The sequence below is a fragment of the Cherax quadricarinatus genome, chromosome 1 (genome assembly GCF_038502225.1).
Source record: "Cherax quadricarinatus isolate ZL_2023a chromosome 1, ASM3850222v1, whole genome shotgun sequence".
Lineage (NCBI taxonomy): Eukaryota > Metazoa > Arthropoda > Malacostraca > Decapoda > Parastacidae > Cherax > Cherax quadricarinatus.
In genome coordinates, this window is record NC_091292.1 from 5,278,569 (window position 1) to 5,294,603 (window position 16,035).

The 16,035-nt window shown below is 40.9% G+C and overlaps 1 protein-coding gene across 4 annotated transcripts in view; it reads right to left on the minus strand.

Moving 5' to 3' along the window:
* The window catches only part of LOC128690837 (uncharacterized), a 480,921-nt gene that overhangs the window by 57,806 nt on the left and 407,080 nt on the right, over nt 1-16,035 (minus strand). For 3 of the 4 annotated variants that reach the window (XM_070089495.1, XM_070089646.1, XM_070089551.1), the window contains one exon: nt 15,531-15,644. The exons of the other annotated variant lie outside the window; for it this stretch is intronic. In XM_070089495.1, the coding sequence (XP_069945596.1) occupies nt 15,531-15,644 (114 nt within the window). The remainder of the gene's footprint in view (nt 1-15,530; nt 15,645-16,035) is intronic. 4 annotated transcript variants of the gene reach the window in all.

The following is a 16,035-nucleotide window of genomic DNA, read 5'->3' on the forward strand; positions in this document are numbered from 1 at the left end:
AGGGCAATGTGTGGTGTAAATATTATGCAAAAAATTCGGAGTGTGGAAATTAGGAGAAGGTGTGGAGTTAATAAAAGTATTAGTCAGAGGGCAGAAGAGGGGTTGTTGAGGTGGTTTGGTCATTTAGAGAGAATGGATCACAGTAGAATGACATGGAAAGCATATAAATCTATAGGGGAAGGAAGGCGGGGTAGGGGTCGTCCTCGAAAGGGTTGGAGAGAGGGGGTAAAGGAGGTTTTGTGGGTAAGGGGCTTGGATTTCCAGCAAGCGTGCGTGAGCGTGTTAGATAGGAGTGAATGGAGACGAATGGTACTTGGGACCTGACGATCTGTTGGAGTGTGAGCAGGGTAATATTTAGTGAAGGGATTCAGGGAAACCGGTTATTTTCATATAGTCGGACTTGAGTCCTGGAAATGGGAAGTACAATGCCTGCACTTTAAAGGAGGGGTTTGGGATATTGGCAGTTTGGAGGGATATGTTGTGTATCTTTATATGTGTATGCTTCTAGACTGTTGTATTCTGAGCACCTCTGCAAAAACAGTGATAATGTGCGAGTGTGGTGAAAGTGTTGAATGATGATGAAAGTATTTTCTTTTTGGGGATTTTCTTTCTTTTTTGGGTCACCCTGCCTCGGTGGGAGACGGCCGACTTGTTGAAAAAAAAAAAAAAAAAAAAAAAAAAAAAAAAATATTTTTATTGATAACTTAATATATGTTAGTGCAACCTTGTTATCTAGCATTTATTTGCATTTTTAAGTGGAAAAAAAAGGGTGTTCCACTTTATGGCGATTTCTGCATCACGGGGGTAGCCTGGAACCTAACCTGCCATATAAGTGGGGCCTTACTGTACAGTATAATTAACACTATTTGCCAAGACCCTCGCATTTACTTCTCTTACAACCCCATCTATAAATATATTAAACAACCATGTGTGATGTCACCGTGGTTGTTTAATATATTTATAGATGGGGTTGTAAGAGAAGTAAATGCGAGGGTCTTGGCAAGAGGCGTGGAGTTAAAAGATAAAGATTTAAACAACTATAGGCCAATATCAAACTTACCATTGCTATCCAAAATCTTAGAGAAATTTGTGCACAGGAGACTATATTCATTTATAACGGCACAAAACACACTCAACCCCTGCCAATTTGGATTCAGGAAAAATAAAAGCACTAATGATGCAATCATAAAAATGCTAGATCTGCTTTACACAGCATTGGAAAATAAGGAATATCCACTAGGAATTTTTATTGACCTAAGAAAAGCTTTTGACACAGCAGACCACAGCATCCTACTCCACAAACTTGACCATTATGGTATAAGAGGCCATGCGCTTGCATATTTCAAATCTTACCTTACTAATAGGTATCAGTATGTCACCATTAAAGACAGCATCAACAACACAGCCACTTGATACTGGAGTTCCGCAGGGAAGTGTCCTTGGTCCCCTGCTCTTCCTCATATACATCAATGATCTTCCAAACATATCTCAACACCTGAACCCCATTCTCTTTGCTGACGACACGACTTATGTCATCTCTCACCCTAATCTTGCCACCCTCAACACCATTGTTAATGAGGAGTTGTTTAATATGTTTATTATGCACCCCATACCCATCCTGTGGGCGGTAGTCAAAAGATTACAGAGGAACATAATTGGTCCAGGGACTGGACTCCAAAGTTTTGATAGCTGAGCAAGTTACAGAGGTAATGAATTCACAATTTACAAAGGTAATGAACTCACAATTTACAAAGGTAATGAACTCCAGGTAGGTCTAGTCACAATCATGACAAGTTACAAAGGTATTTACAGATTACAGAGGTACGTAATGGGTCCAGGGACTGGGCTCCCAAAGTTGTGATGGCTGAACTAGGTACAAGGTAATGAACTCACAAGTTACAAAGGTAATGAATCCTGTAAGAATGGTTACTTACGTTTATACATGGCTACAATCATGAACAAATTATAGTGTAATGAGCAATTCACACTTCCACACCCGGTCACAACTGTAGTGAGTTATTGGTGCAAATATTGATTGTTGAGACACACACACACACACACACACACACACACACACACACACACACACACACACATATACAAATTCATACACACACACACACACACACACACATAAACACACTCACACACACACACACACACGCACTACAATGGATCAGGGAATACTTGTCAGGAAGACAGCAGCGAGTCATGGTACGTGGCGAGGTGTCAGAGTGGGCACCTGTGACCAGCGGGGTCCCGCAGGGGTCAGTCCTAGGACCAGTGCTGTTTCTGGTATTTGTGAACGACATGACGGAAGGAATAGACTCTGAGGTGTCCCTGTTTGCAGATGACGTGAAGTTGATGAGAAGAATACACTCGATCGAAGACCAGGCAGAACTACAAAGGGATCTGGACAGGCTGCAGAACTGGTCCAGCAATTGGCTCCTGGAGTTCAATCCCACCAAGTGCAAAGTCATGAAGATTGGGGAAGGGCAAAGAAGGCCGCAGACGGAGTACAGTCTAGGGGGTCAGAGACTACAAACCTCACTCAAGGAAAAAGATCTTGGGGTGAGTATAACACCAGGCACATCTCCTGAAGCGCACATCAACCAAATAACTGCTGCAGCATATGGGCGCCTAGCAAACCTCAGAACAGCATTCCGACATCTTAATAAGGAATCGTTCAGGACCCTGTACACCGTATACGTTAGGCCCATATTGGAGTATGCGGCACCAGTTTGGAACCCACACCTAGCCAAGCACGTAAAGAAACTAGAGAAAGTGCAAAGGTTTGCAACAAGACTAGTCCCAGAGCTAAGAGGTATGTCCTACGAGGAGAGGTTAAGGGAAATCAACCTGACGACACTGGAGGACAGGAGAGATAGGGGGGACATGATAACAACATACAAAATACTGAGAGGAATTGACAAGGTGGACAAAGACAGGATGTTCCAGAGATTGGACACAGTAACAAGGGGACACAGTTGGAAGCTAAAGACACAGATGAATCACAGGGATGTTAGGAAGTATTTCTTCAGCCACAGAGTAGTCAGTAAGTGGAATAGTTTGGGAAGCGATGTAGTGGAGGCAGGATCCATACATAGCTTTAAGCAGAGGTATGATAAAGCTCACGGCTCAGGGAGAGTGACCTAGTAGCGATCAGTGAAGAGGCGGGGCCAGGAGCTCGGACTCGACCCCCGCAACCTCAACTAGGTGAGTACAACTAGGTGAGTACACACACACACACACAAACTCATACACACACACGCACACACACTCATACACACACACACACACACACACACACACACACACACACATACACAAACTCATACACACACACACACACACTCATACACACACACACACACACACACTCATATACACTCATACACATACATACACACACACACACAAACACACACACACACACACACACACACACACACACACACAGGAGCTTGGACTCGACCCCTGCAATCTCAACTAGGTGAGTGCACACACACACACACACACACACACATGTGGTAATGCTTTATTTACAGCTAGCAAAGTCAGGGTATTTCTCCAGAATGATCTGCAATATACCACTGTGGATAAAGTACTTTGCCATTTCTTGAACATTTCTGAGCGAGTTGTTGCTAAATTCATTAATTTTATCACACTCCAGTACATAATGACGCAGGGTGTGACAATAGTCCATCTGGCAAAGTTTACGTTTCGTTTGGTCTACATCTGGTGGTGGTGATTTAACCTGCCAAAGATACTTGTAACCCAGCCGGAGCCGGGCAGTAGTGACATCCAAGAGTCTGCTTATTTTGTTGGATGCACCATAGACATGTGGCTCCTCCTGCATGATAGAATGATGATAGATGGACTCACTGGTGTCAATCTCCCTGAGCCTTAAGTCCATAAAATTCAGTTGAAGTTCTTTTCGTATTATTGTTCTCAAACTACTACCTGACAAGCCAAGATTGTAATCTACTCCCTCTTTGAAAGCATACAGCTTAGCCAATTTATCAGTTCTATCATGCATCTGAAGACCAATGTGAGATGGAATCCACAGCATGTGCACTCTGACTCCACTGTCCACAATCCTACCATACCTGTGTCTGGCTTCTGACACAAGCATGCAACAATTTATGCTTAATGAGTTGAGAGCATTTATGGATGACAGAGAATCAGTTACAATTAAACTGTCAATCTTTGATACATAGATGCATTTCAGTGCAAGGAGTATGGCAAACAGTTCTGTCTGAAGGGTAGAGGCCCAATTATTGATGCGTGCTCCAATTTCTTTAAGAGAGCCATCACTCTGTACGACAACAGCAGCACTACCAGCTGCACCAGTGGATTGGTGAACAGAACCATCAGCATAAATAATTTGCGAGAGTGTGTGCTGTGTGACTAAGTTATCAATACAGCTTAAGGCCTCATGTTTGGCTTCAAGGCGAAGTTTTGGTTGTGATTTAAGAAGTAGTTTGGGGGGAAATGGAGGAATGGTAGTTTGGAATGGGGTAATATTCCATGGAGCGGAGAAGTGCCGCTGTTGCCTTACTTGACATTTATTTATTTATTTATTTAGTAATTTAAGCATACAAACAGAGGTACAAAAAATACAGGTAAGAGCAGCATGCCAAAGCCACTTATATGCATAGCATTACGGGCTGGCTTAAAATTAACTTAAGATTAACTAAGCAATGATGAAATCAGTGATAAAACATTATTGTAAACAGATAACTATAAAGCACAAATGAGTATTACAAAGACAGGTCATATGGTTGCTTGCATTGCTGTACATTCAGTCGAATGGAGTATTCTGTTAGGTAGTGTATTTAAAAAATAATAAAGTTAGATTGGGTCCTAGGTTTAACATTTGTGTGATATAATTGTGAGTAACATATAGGATATACAATTTATAAGGTTCAGTTATTCAGTATTTATTTGGTTTTGAGTGAGTAAGTGATCTTTGAGAAGAGACTTGAATTTATAAACAGGTAGTGTTTCTTTTATATTTACAGGTAATGAATTCCAGATTTTAGGGACTTTTATGTGCATTGAGTTTTTGCATAGCGTGAGATGGACACGAGGAACATCAAAGAGTGATCTGTGCCTTGTGTTATGGTCATGTGTTCTGTTGAGGTTGGCAAGGAGATGTTTGAGGGGAGGGTTAATATCAGAGTTAAGTGTTCTATGTATGTAATAGGTGCAATAATAAGTATGGATGTTTTGTATGGTGAGTAGGTTGAGTGTTTTGAATATTGGTGGAGTGTGTTGCCTGTAGTGAGAATCTGTTATCATTCTAACTGCAGCCTTTTGTTGGGTAATTAGTGGTCTGAGATGGTTAATTGTTGTTGAGCCCCATGCACAAATTCCATAGGTGAGATAGGGGTAAATAAGAGAGTGATAAAGGGCCAGGAGGGCTGACTGTGGAACATAGTACCGTATCTTCGATAGTATGCCTACAGTCTTGGAGATTTTCTTAGAAATTTGTTGTATATGTGTGTGAAATTTGAGTCTATTATCAAGGTGGATTCCTAGGAATATTCCCTCTGTTAGCTTTGTGATAGGTGATCCGTTTATTGTTATGTTAAGAGGTACATCTGTAGCTCTGTTACCAAACTGAATGAAGTAGGTTTTGTCAATGTTTAGTGTAAGTTTGTTAGTCCTCATCCAGGTAGATATTTTCTGTAATTCGGTGTTTACAGTATTGGCTAGCGTGACTGGGCTCGGGTGAGAGAAGACGTATGTAGTGTCATCTGCAAAAAGTGTGGGTTTGAGTAACTGCGAAGCATTTGGAAGGTCATTTATGTATAGGAGAAAGAGAAGAGGGCCAAGGACACTTCCCTGTGGGACACCAACTGTAATTGGTTGTGCGGAAGAGTTTGCCCCATTTGCGTACACATATTGGCTTCTGTTGCTGAGGTAAGACTTGAGGTAGTTGAGGGAGTGCCCTCTAATACCATAGTGTGACAATTTTACGTGGAGCAAGTCATGGTCAACTGTATCAAAACCTTTACGTAAGTCAATGAAGATCCCCAGTGGGACTTCTTTTTTCTCTATTGCAGTGTATATATGTTCTAGCATGTGTATAATAGCATCATTAGTATTTTTATTAGGCCTCAATCCAAATTGGCAGGGGTTGAGAATGTTTTGGGAGATGAGGTAGGAGTAGATTCATTTATGAATTAATTTTTCGAAGATTTTTGAGAGAGGGTGTAAATTGGATATTGGCCTATAGTTATTCAACTCTGTTTTGTCTCCTCCTTTATGGATCGGGGTGACCCTTGCTATTTTGTGAACTGTAGGGAAGGTGGAGGATTCAATGGATTTGTTAAAGAGTGTTGCAATGATTGGTGATAGTACTTGTGACGCTTTTTTGTATATAAAGGGTGGTAAGGTATTTAAATCTCCTGCCTTGTTTTTCAGTGCGTTGATAATAAGGGAGACTTCGCATGGGTTAGTCGGAGCTAGGAACAGTGTGTTCGGGTAGTTGCCAGTGAGGTAGTCATTTGGTGGGGTATCTGAGCTTGGGATTTTATTGGCAAGGTTTTGACCTATAGTGGAGAAGAAATCATTGAGTCTGTTTGCTGTTTCTGTTGGTGGGAGTTGGGGTTCATCTGATTTTGCTAATTTTATTTCGCTATGTCGTGATATCTTTTTTGTTCCCAGAATTTCTGATAGGGTCTTCCAGGTCTTTTTTATATCACCTATTAAGTTGGATAATATGTTCTCATAATACAATTTTTTTGCCCTTCTTATCAGGCTGGTTAGGATTGACGAGTAACGTTTTGTTTGGTCTCTGGTTATGTGACCCATTCTGTACTGTTTTTCATATCGGTGTTTTGTATTTATGGATTTGAGAATGCTGGGCGTTAGCCAGGGACTGTTCAGTCTCTTAGCTGTCATCTGTTTAGTTTTTTTAGGGCAGTGCTTGTTATAAAGGTATTGGGTCTTTTTTAGAAAATTATTAAAACATTCGTCAATATCTGTATAGATTTCTAGCTCAGTGTGCCAGTCAATGTTTGTTACTGCTGTTGTGAAGTTATTAATGGCTGCCTCATTGTGAAATCTGAAGGTGACTTTAGTAGTGTCTTGGGGTATTTTACCAAGAGTTGTTATGAGGAAAGTAGGGTAGTGGTCTGTGGTATTATCTGTAATTATGCCTGATTTTAAAGGGGATATGGTCTTGGTCCAGATGTGGTCAAGTAGGGAAACACTAGTCTCTGTAACTCTTGTAGGTTTTGTTACTGTTGGTAGCAACATGCAGTTACTCATTGTGTTTGTGAATTCAGTAACGTGTGGGTCCTGGTCTTGCAGGAGATTTATATTGAAGTCACCTGAGAGTAGTAAGTGATCTTTGTTCATGCGTGCATCAGTTATCATACTTCCTAGGTTTTGACTAAATTGGCTAATGTTTGATTGTGGAACTCTGTAGACATAGATCATGTATCTGATTCATGCGGAGGTCGGTTCCAGTTTTTTCGATCCATCTGGAGGAGTGTTCACCAGTGCTGAGGAAAGTTTGGAGGGCTTCAGTGCAGGGGTTTGAATGAGCTTGCCTGAGCATATTAACCCCAATTAGGATATTTCTTTCTAAAACACGATCTCTGATGCTTGGAATATCAAGTTCTTCTTGCATATTTAAAATTTTGGTAGTACGAGGGCATCCTAAAATGATCCTCATTGCTTCGTTCTGCAGTTTTTCCAGCCCTCCAAGCTTCCAGTCAGACACAAGAGCAAGTAGTGGTGCAGCATAATCAACCAATGATCTAATATAAGCAAGATACATCATTTTCACAATTTTAACATTAGCACCATACCTGGGGTGAAGCCCTGCCACAACTCTAAGTGCTCTTAGTCGTTCTTTGTATTGGCGACAAAGTCTTGTTACAACAGGTCCAAGTAGTGGAACCTCAAAACCTAGATACCTGTATCTGCTTACATATTCTAGAAGAGACCCATCATGCAATTGGATCTGACGAACTGTGCCTCTCTGTCGAGGAGGACGCCTATTGAGTATCTTTGTTTTATCAGTAGAGATTATCAACCCCAGGTCCTGACACGAGGCTAGTACATGATTAAGAATGTTTTGGGTGTTGGAGAATCCGGTGGTGTGAATCATTATATCATCAGCAAAACTAATCACATAATGATGGGGCTGACTAGGCATAGCATTAAGTAATGCATTAATTAGAATATTGAACAGTGTGGGACTGAGCACACCTCCCTGTGGGGTTCCTAATTCAAAGTCTTTAGTTACACTTCTATGTCCCTGGAACAACGCAGACGATTTTCTGTTGGACAGGTAGCCTTTAATCCAGCGGAGAAGCCATCCTCCAACATCCATTCTGGCAAGTTCACTAATGATTACATGTCGGTTGGCTACATCGAAAGCGGATTTAAGGTCAAGGAAGGTAGTGTATGAGCTGTCAGTGTGCAGGGTGAGAAAGGTGGCTATGCAATGATGCACGCTCCTTCCATGCATGAAACCATGTAACCGGGGAGACAAAAATTGTTTGATTCTGTACATGAGACGATTAAGAATCATTCTCTCAAATGTTTTACACAAGCAGCTAGTAAGAGATATTGGCCGAAATGCATTTTGTTGATTAAGCTTAGGAATTGGAATGATGAGGCTGTTGGTCCAAGATTGAGGGAGCTCCCCAGTTACATAGCTCATGTTATATAATTCAAGTAATGGATTACCTGGTACTCGACACAGCAATCTGAGTATGTTGTAAGTAATACCATCCTCACCAGGCGACGTGGAGTTGCCCTTAGTTAGTGCTGCATCAAGTTCATAATTAGTGAAAGGAATGTTGCAATCATCTGCCTTGCTGAGTATAAAGCAAACAAGTCTCTCCCTTGCATCATAATTGTCATTTAATTTTGCCTGTGTGGTACTGGGAAGATTGTCATAGCTAGATGTAGCAGCCCAAGCACTGACTAACTCATTCGCCCTATGTAAGGGATGAGGGTGCACGATCTGCCCAGTTCTGTTACCCTTAACCCTTTGACTGTCGCGGCCGTATACAGTATATACGTTTTACGAGGTGCCATGTTTGACGTATATATACTCATAAATTCTAGCGGCTTCAAATCAAGCAGGAGAAAGCTGGTAGGCCCACATGTGAGAGAATGGGTCTGTGTGGTCAGTGTGCACCACATAAAAAAAATCCTGGAGCACGCAGTGCATAATGAGAAAAAAAAAAAACTCCGACCGTTTTTTTTAATTAAAATGCCGACTTTGTGGTCTATTTTCGTATAGTATTTATGGTTGTATTCTCGTTTTCTTGGTCTCATTTGATAGAATGGAAAACATATTACAGAAATAGAGGTGTTTTTGATTGATTTTACTATAAAAAGAACCTAGAAATGGAGCTCAAAGTAGGGGAAATGTTTGATTTTTGCCAATGTTCAAAAGTAAACAAATGATGCCATTGTCCAATAAATGTCCAACTAGCCATTCTAATATGCAGTCATGAATGGGTTGATGTTATTTATACAGTTATTACAGCATTGCAGTAGTCTGCATAATAGTAAGTCTAATATTTTTTGTTTGAATAAAAATTCAAAATAGAAAGAAAGAGTAATATCAGAGGGGCCTGGAGACGTGACTGATGAACAAAGAAAACGTTATTTTAGAGCCTGGAATGTCTGCATTGTTCATTCTGGACCTTATTTTGAAATTGTCATATTTTTTAGTTTTCGTGAAATTGGCCAAATTGCAAATTTCTGACCACATTATTAGGTAGTTGAAATCAGTAAATGGGCAGTTTCTTGTACTCAATCGATAGAAAAAATGAAGTTCTAAAGAAATAGCTATGAGTTTGGGGGACTGGAACAATGGAATTAGCCGAAAATAGGGCTCAAAGTGGGCGAAATCGCCGATTTGTAAACAGCGCCGAGGTCGCTAACTTCGCGAGAGCATAATTCCGTCAGTTTTCCATCAAATTTCGTTTTTTTGGTGTCATTACAATCGGGAAAAGATTCTCTATCATTTCATAAGAAAAAATAATTTTTTTTTTTTAAATTTTGCGACACCAGGAGACACCTCAGGACTAGGGGTTGCGACAGTCAAAGGGTTAATTCTATTTATGTCCCTCCAAGCCCGGCTAAGTGGGGTGTGAGCATTAAGACCGTTGACAAATTTTTCCCAGTCTGTTTGCCGCAGCTCTGTCATACGCTCTCTGGCAGCAGCAAGGGCAGTTTGGAAGAGCCTCAGCATTCCAGGGGTACGATGCTTTCTATAGGCTAGGCCTAGTCTGCGAGCAGTACGTTTCAGTGTACGAAGTTTAGAATCATTGTAATAAGTATGGTTTTTGAAGGAGGTATGATTATTATGGAAGTTTGTTGGGTTTAGAGTACCAAGAGGTTTCAGTGGCGGCTCTAAGTAGTTCTGAATACTGCTCACAAGATCATTGTTAAAGGTCTCTACAGAGGAACACTCATAGGAATTATACCAGTCAGTCACATGTGCAACAAAGTCATCATGCTGATCAGTGGGAACATTAAAACGTTTCCGTTTGAATATCCCACCAGGAAGGATAGTATTACAAATATCTAGTGAGGTTAGCCTAGGGAAATGATTAGACGCTATATCTGTTACAATGGAAGACTCACAGCTGGCAGAAGTAATGTTGAAGCCCAGGCACAGATCAAGGATGCCTCCATAGATATGTGTGGGTTCAAGATCACCTACAATTTGGACATTATCATGACTGTTTAAGAGTGACAACAGTTGATTACCATTACGATTACCAAACTGTGAGTTTCCAATGCTTTTGTGTCTCGCATTGTAATCGCCAATAATAAGAGTAGGCTCAGAATGAGCACAAGTTGGGAGCTCCAAGTAATTAAATTTATCAGCAGGAGCATACAAGTTAAATATGTTGAGAGCAGAGTTGCCTATATAAATCCTAACACCGTGATATTGTAACCCCTCTGTTTTCTTGTGTGCAAGAAGTTGATGGGGAAGCGATTTTTTAATATATAGAACACAAGAGTTAGTAGATTTGAGGTGATATGCAACAAATGATGGTAATTTAGGGGGTTGGGATTTTTCAGGGACTCTGCACTCTTGTAGACACACAACATCAATGGGTTCGGTGGTTACTTTATGATGAAGGTCAGGAAGTCTTTTTCTAAGTGATGCAATATTCCAGCTTAATATAGAAAGTTTATGCGAGTTTTGATCCAATATAGTAGTCCTGGGATCATCTCGAGTTTCTCAGCATAATGAAAAAATTGTTCATATAAATAGCAGACCTTATCAATGTCAACAGTGCTACCCTTGTCCATGAGTTTTGTAAGTGCACTTCCAGTTGTAAGGCCTCGTGGGAGTCTTCGTAAACCCAGAGCACGACGCTGTTTATGTGTGAATGTATGATAGGTGACACCACCACTCACATTCCCTCCTCCACTAACATTACACGCAACACTACAACTCTCATCACCAGCGCCTCTACCAACATTGTGTTCATTACATTTATCAACAGTATTGTATTCAACATTAATGTCTATGTGACTAACCTCATCACACTCTGCACAACCACTTATATTACGCTCATCACTATTACTAACATTATAGACACCACCGCTCTCATCACACTCTTCACCACCACTTATATTACGCTCATCACTTTTACTAACATTATAGACACCACCGCTCTCATCACACTCTTCACCACCACTTATATTACGCTCATCACTATTACTAACATTATAGACACCATTGCCCTCATCACACTCTTCACCACCACTTACATTACGGTCATCACTATTACTAACATCATTGACACCATAGCCTTCATTATGATGCTCACTACAGTTATCAACACAAGTATTATATTCGTCATTACTGTGATTAAGAACACCACCACTACCTTGTTCAGCAACCTTATACTTGCTTTCACAAATTGTGACAATCTTGTTATTGGTACACTCTACACATCTTTCCTTGTGTTGTTCAAGTTGTTGTTTCAGGAGAAATTGTTGTGTTTCCAGTACTTTTATGCGCGACATCAGGTAGTATACCACAGGAGCAAGACTTGGAACATCTGGAGACATGAAGTCCCGGTCAGCTGAGCTCCTTGGCTGACTGTCAGCTGACTCAGCTAGGCTGGTATTGACAGCTGACGTGATGGGGGTCTGTTGACGTGCTCCCCAGGTGAGGTGCTCAACCCCATTGTCTGAGGGCAGGCATGAGCCAGTATTCAGACCCGAGGTACCTGGTAGTCCTGAGGGGTCATTATGAGGGGGACAGGGTGAAGTGCGGTTGGCTGTGATGCGATCAGCCCTCACACTGCAGTCAGCATGAGCTGCTGTGACTCCTGAGGTCTTACAATTGATACATTGTTTAGCCACAGTCTGTTGCTGTTTGATCATATCATAACACCGTTCAGAAGGATGAGCATTGGCACACACTGCACACCAGTGTGACTTAGATGGGCATTTCCTGGCAATGTGGCCCCAGCGTTGACACTTATAACATCGACGTTGAGGAGGTCTGTACAATGCAATGTAATAGCGTCTGTTGAGGGCTGCGCGGGAGTGAATATAGCGTGGCAGAGTCCCCTGGCCAGTCCACTCAGCTAATATCAGACCGTTGGAAAGTCGACGAGGGTTTGCAACTTGCTCTGACGCCAGATATTGAGGATTCAAGTGCTTAATGAGGAGCTGATCAAAATATCGACTTGGATGACAGCCAATAAACTTACGCTTAACACTGACAAAACCTACTACATTATGTTTGGTAGCAGAGCAGGAGATGCGCAAATTAACATTAAGATCGACAACACTCTAATTGCCAGGCATAATGAGGCCAAATTCCTAGGCCTATACCTCGACAACAACCTGAACTTCAGCACCCATATCCAACACATAACCAAAAAAGTATCCAAAACGGTTGGGATCCTCTCCAAGATACGATACTACGTGCCGCAAACTGCCCTTCTCACACTATACCATTCACTTATATATCCATACCTCACCTATGCTATCTGTGCTTGGGGTTCAACTGCAGCAACACACCTAAAGCCAATAATAACCCAACAAAAAGCCGCAGTAAGAATAATCACTAAATCCCATCCTTGGCAACACACCCCCCCACTCTTCATAGATCTAAACTTACTCCCTGTTCAGTACATCCACACTTACTACTGTGCAATCTACATCTACAGGACCTTAAATTCCAACATTAACCTTGACCTAAAACGCTTTCTTGATAGTTGCGACAGAACCCACAGGCACAACACCAGACACAAACATCTCTATGACATTCCCCGTGTCCGAATAAACCTTTACAAAAATTCAATGCATGTCAAAGGCCCTAAAATCTGGAACACCCTACCTGAAAATTCTAAAACTGCAGACACATTCATCACCTTCAAAACTACCATCAGAAAACATCTTATCTCCCTGATACACCCTGTCAACTAATTACACGAATACCACCTGGTGGTTAACACTTACACTCACTCACCCATTTGACCATAAACAGAAATATCAATCACAATCTCAAAATAATGAATCTTAACTAGTCATAAGTTGGCCTGTGATACTCCAATACTGAAACTATGTATAGTGCCAAAACAAAAGCATTCACATTGTTAAACTCACAAACTAGTATTTAGTCACTTAGCCATAATACCAACTAACCTCATAATTTTGTAATATTTTAAACTTAAGATTTAATTTAAGTCTGCCCGAAATGCCTAGCCATGCTAGGTGTTCTAGTGGTACACTCTGTAATTATTATTTTACTACATGTAAACCACACAATAACCAAATTCTGTAAACTCAGCATTGTAATCCTTATAGAGAATAAATTTTGAATTTGAATTTGAATTTGAATTTAAAGTGGGAGTTGTCACAGTTGCTCTTTGCTGATGACACTGTGCTCTTTGGAGATTCTGAAGAGAAGTTGCAGAGATTGGTGGATGAACTTGGTAGGGTATGCAAAAGAAGAAAATTAAAAGTGAATACAGGAAAGAGTAAGGTTATGAGGATAACAAAAAGATTAGGTGATGAAAGATTGGATATCAGATTGGAGGGAGAGGGTATGGAGGAGGTGAATGTATTCAGATATTTGGGAGTGGACGTGTCAGCGGATGGGTCTATGAAAGATGAGGTGAATCATAGAATTGATGAGGGGAAAAGGGTGAGTGGTGCACTTAGGGGTCTGTGGAGACAAAGAACTTTGTCCCTGGAGGCAAAGAGGGGAATGTATGAGAGTATAGTTTTACCAACACTCTTATATGGGTGTGAAGCATGGGTGATAAATGTTGCAGCGAGGAGAAGGCTGGAGGCAGTGGAGATGTCATGTCTGAGGGCAATGTGTGGTGTGAATATAATGCAGAGAATTCGTAGTTTGGAAGTTAGGAGGAGGTGCGGGATTACCACAACTGTTGTCCAGAGGGCTGAGGAAGGGTTGTTGAGGTGGTTCAGACATGTAGAGAGAATGGAGCGAAACAGAATGACTTCAAGAGTGTATCAGTCTGTAGTGGAAGGAAGGCGGGGTAGGGGTCGGCCAAGGAAAGGTTGGAGGGAGGGGGTAAAGGAGGTTTTGTGTGCGAGGGGCTTGGACTTCCAGCAGGCATGTGTGAGTGTTTGATAGGAGTGAATGGAGACAAATGGTTTTTAATACTTGACGTGCTGTTGGAGTGTGAGCAAAGTAACATTTATGAAGGGGTTCAGGGAAACCGGCAGGCCGGACTTGAGTCCTGGAGATGGGAAGTACAGTGCCTGCACTCTGAAGGAGGGGTGTTAATGTTGCAGTTTAAAAACTGTAGTGTAAAGCACCCTTCTGGCAAGACAGTGATGTAGTGAATGATGGTGAAAGCTTTTCTTTTTTGGGCCACCCTGCCTTGGTGGGAATCGGCCAGTGTGATAATAAAAATAAAAAATTTACAATATCTTATTCCTTACCACCCTAATAAAACTTGCACATCACTGTTCACAAATGGACACTGCCATCAAACATGTGAATATTCAGTGCTATCTGTAAGTTATCCAAATTCATTAAGTATTTTAACTCTGGTGTGGAACAGGTCATGACAGAACTAGCAGGCACCACCACTAAAGCACAAAACATACAGAAGCAACAATCTTAAATTTGCCAAGCCAATCCAAAACAAAATTTTTATTCCCAAAACAAGAGAGTATCTATAGACAATCCATGCATTGAAAATGCCAAAGAAAGGACAACTATAATTTGCAAGAGGCTTGGAATAACTTAAGACAAAATAGTGGGTTTCTGCCCCAAACAGAACCACTGACAGCAAAGGGTGAATAGCAGTACAGTACTGCTAACTTTCATAAACATGAGAAATACTACATGTAGAATGAATTATGCATTGGGTTGTATGCAAGAAAGTACTGTATAAATAAAGAACAAACAAAATATACTGCATACACTAGTAAAGGGAATGTGAAAGACAATAACAGCAGTACAAGAATTTTAACAATCTTCTACAATATGCTAAAGTGGAACATAACTACCTGTACAAAGCATTTAGTCTTACTTGGGGTTTATGCAATTTCATTTTTCCAGTTGATGCGGAGTTGCAAGAGAAGGTATAAACTTTACGTTTTGGTCCTAAAATTGCATTAAATGCATTTAAGAAACGGCGGCAATCCTGAAAAATGCTAAGGAATAGTATAAACAGTCGCAACAAAATACACGTACTAACATTAAAAACTATAAAATTTCTAAATCATGAAAATAAGAGTGTGCGTCTGAGGCTTATGTACACACTCACTAACATGCTTAACTTATTACTTTACATATGCATCCCTAATATTTATCATATAACATCCAAGAAACACATCAAGCTATCCTCCTGTTTCAATCTTATGCTGCTTTCTATACTGACTGAGCATACTATTCTTGAGCCTTCTGCTGTTGGGAAGAAATCATTTTCAGAAAGAGCCTTTTCTTATATAGCTCCCAGACTGCATAACACATTACTAGTGTCTGTTAAGTGTCAGAAATTTGTTTATGTTTCGAAGTCTCAATTGAAAGCGCAC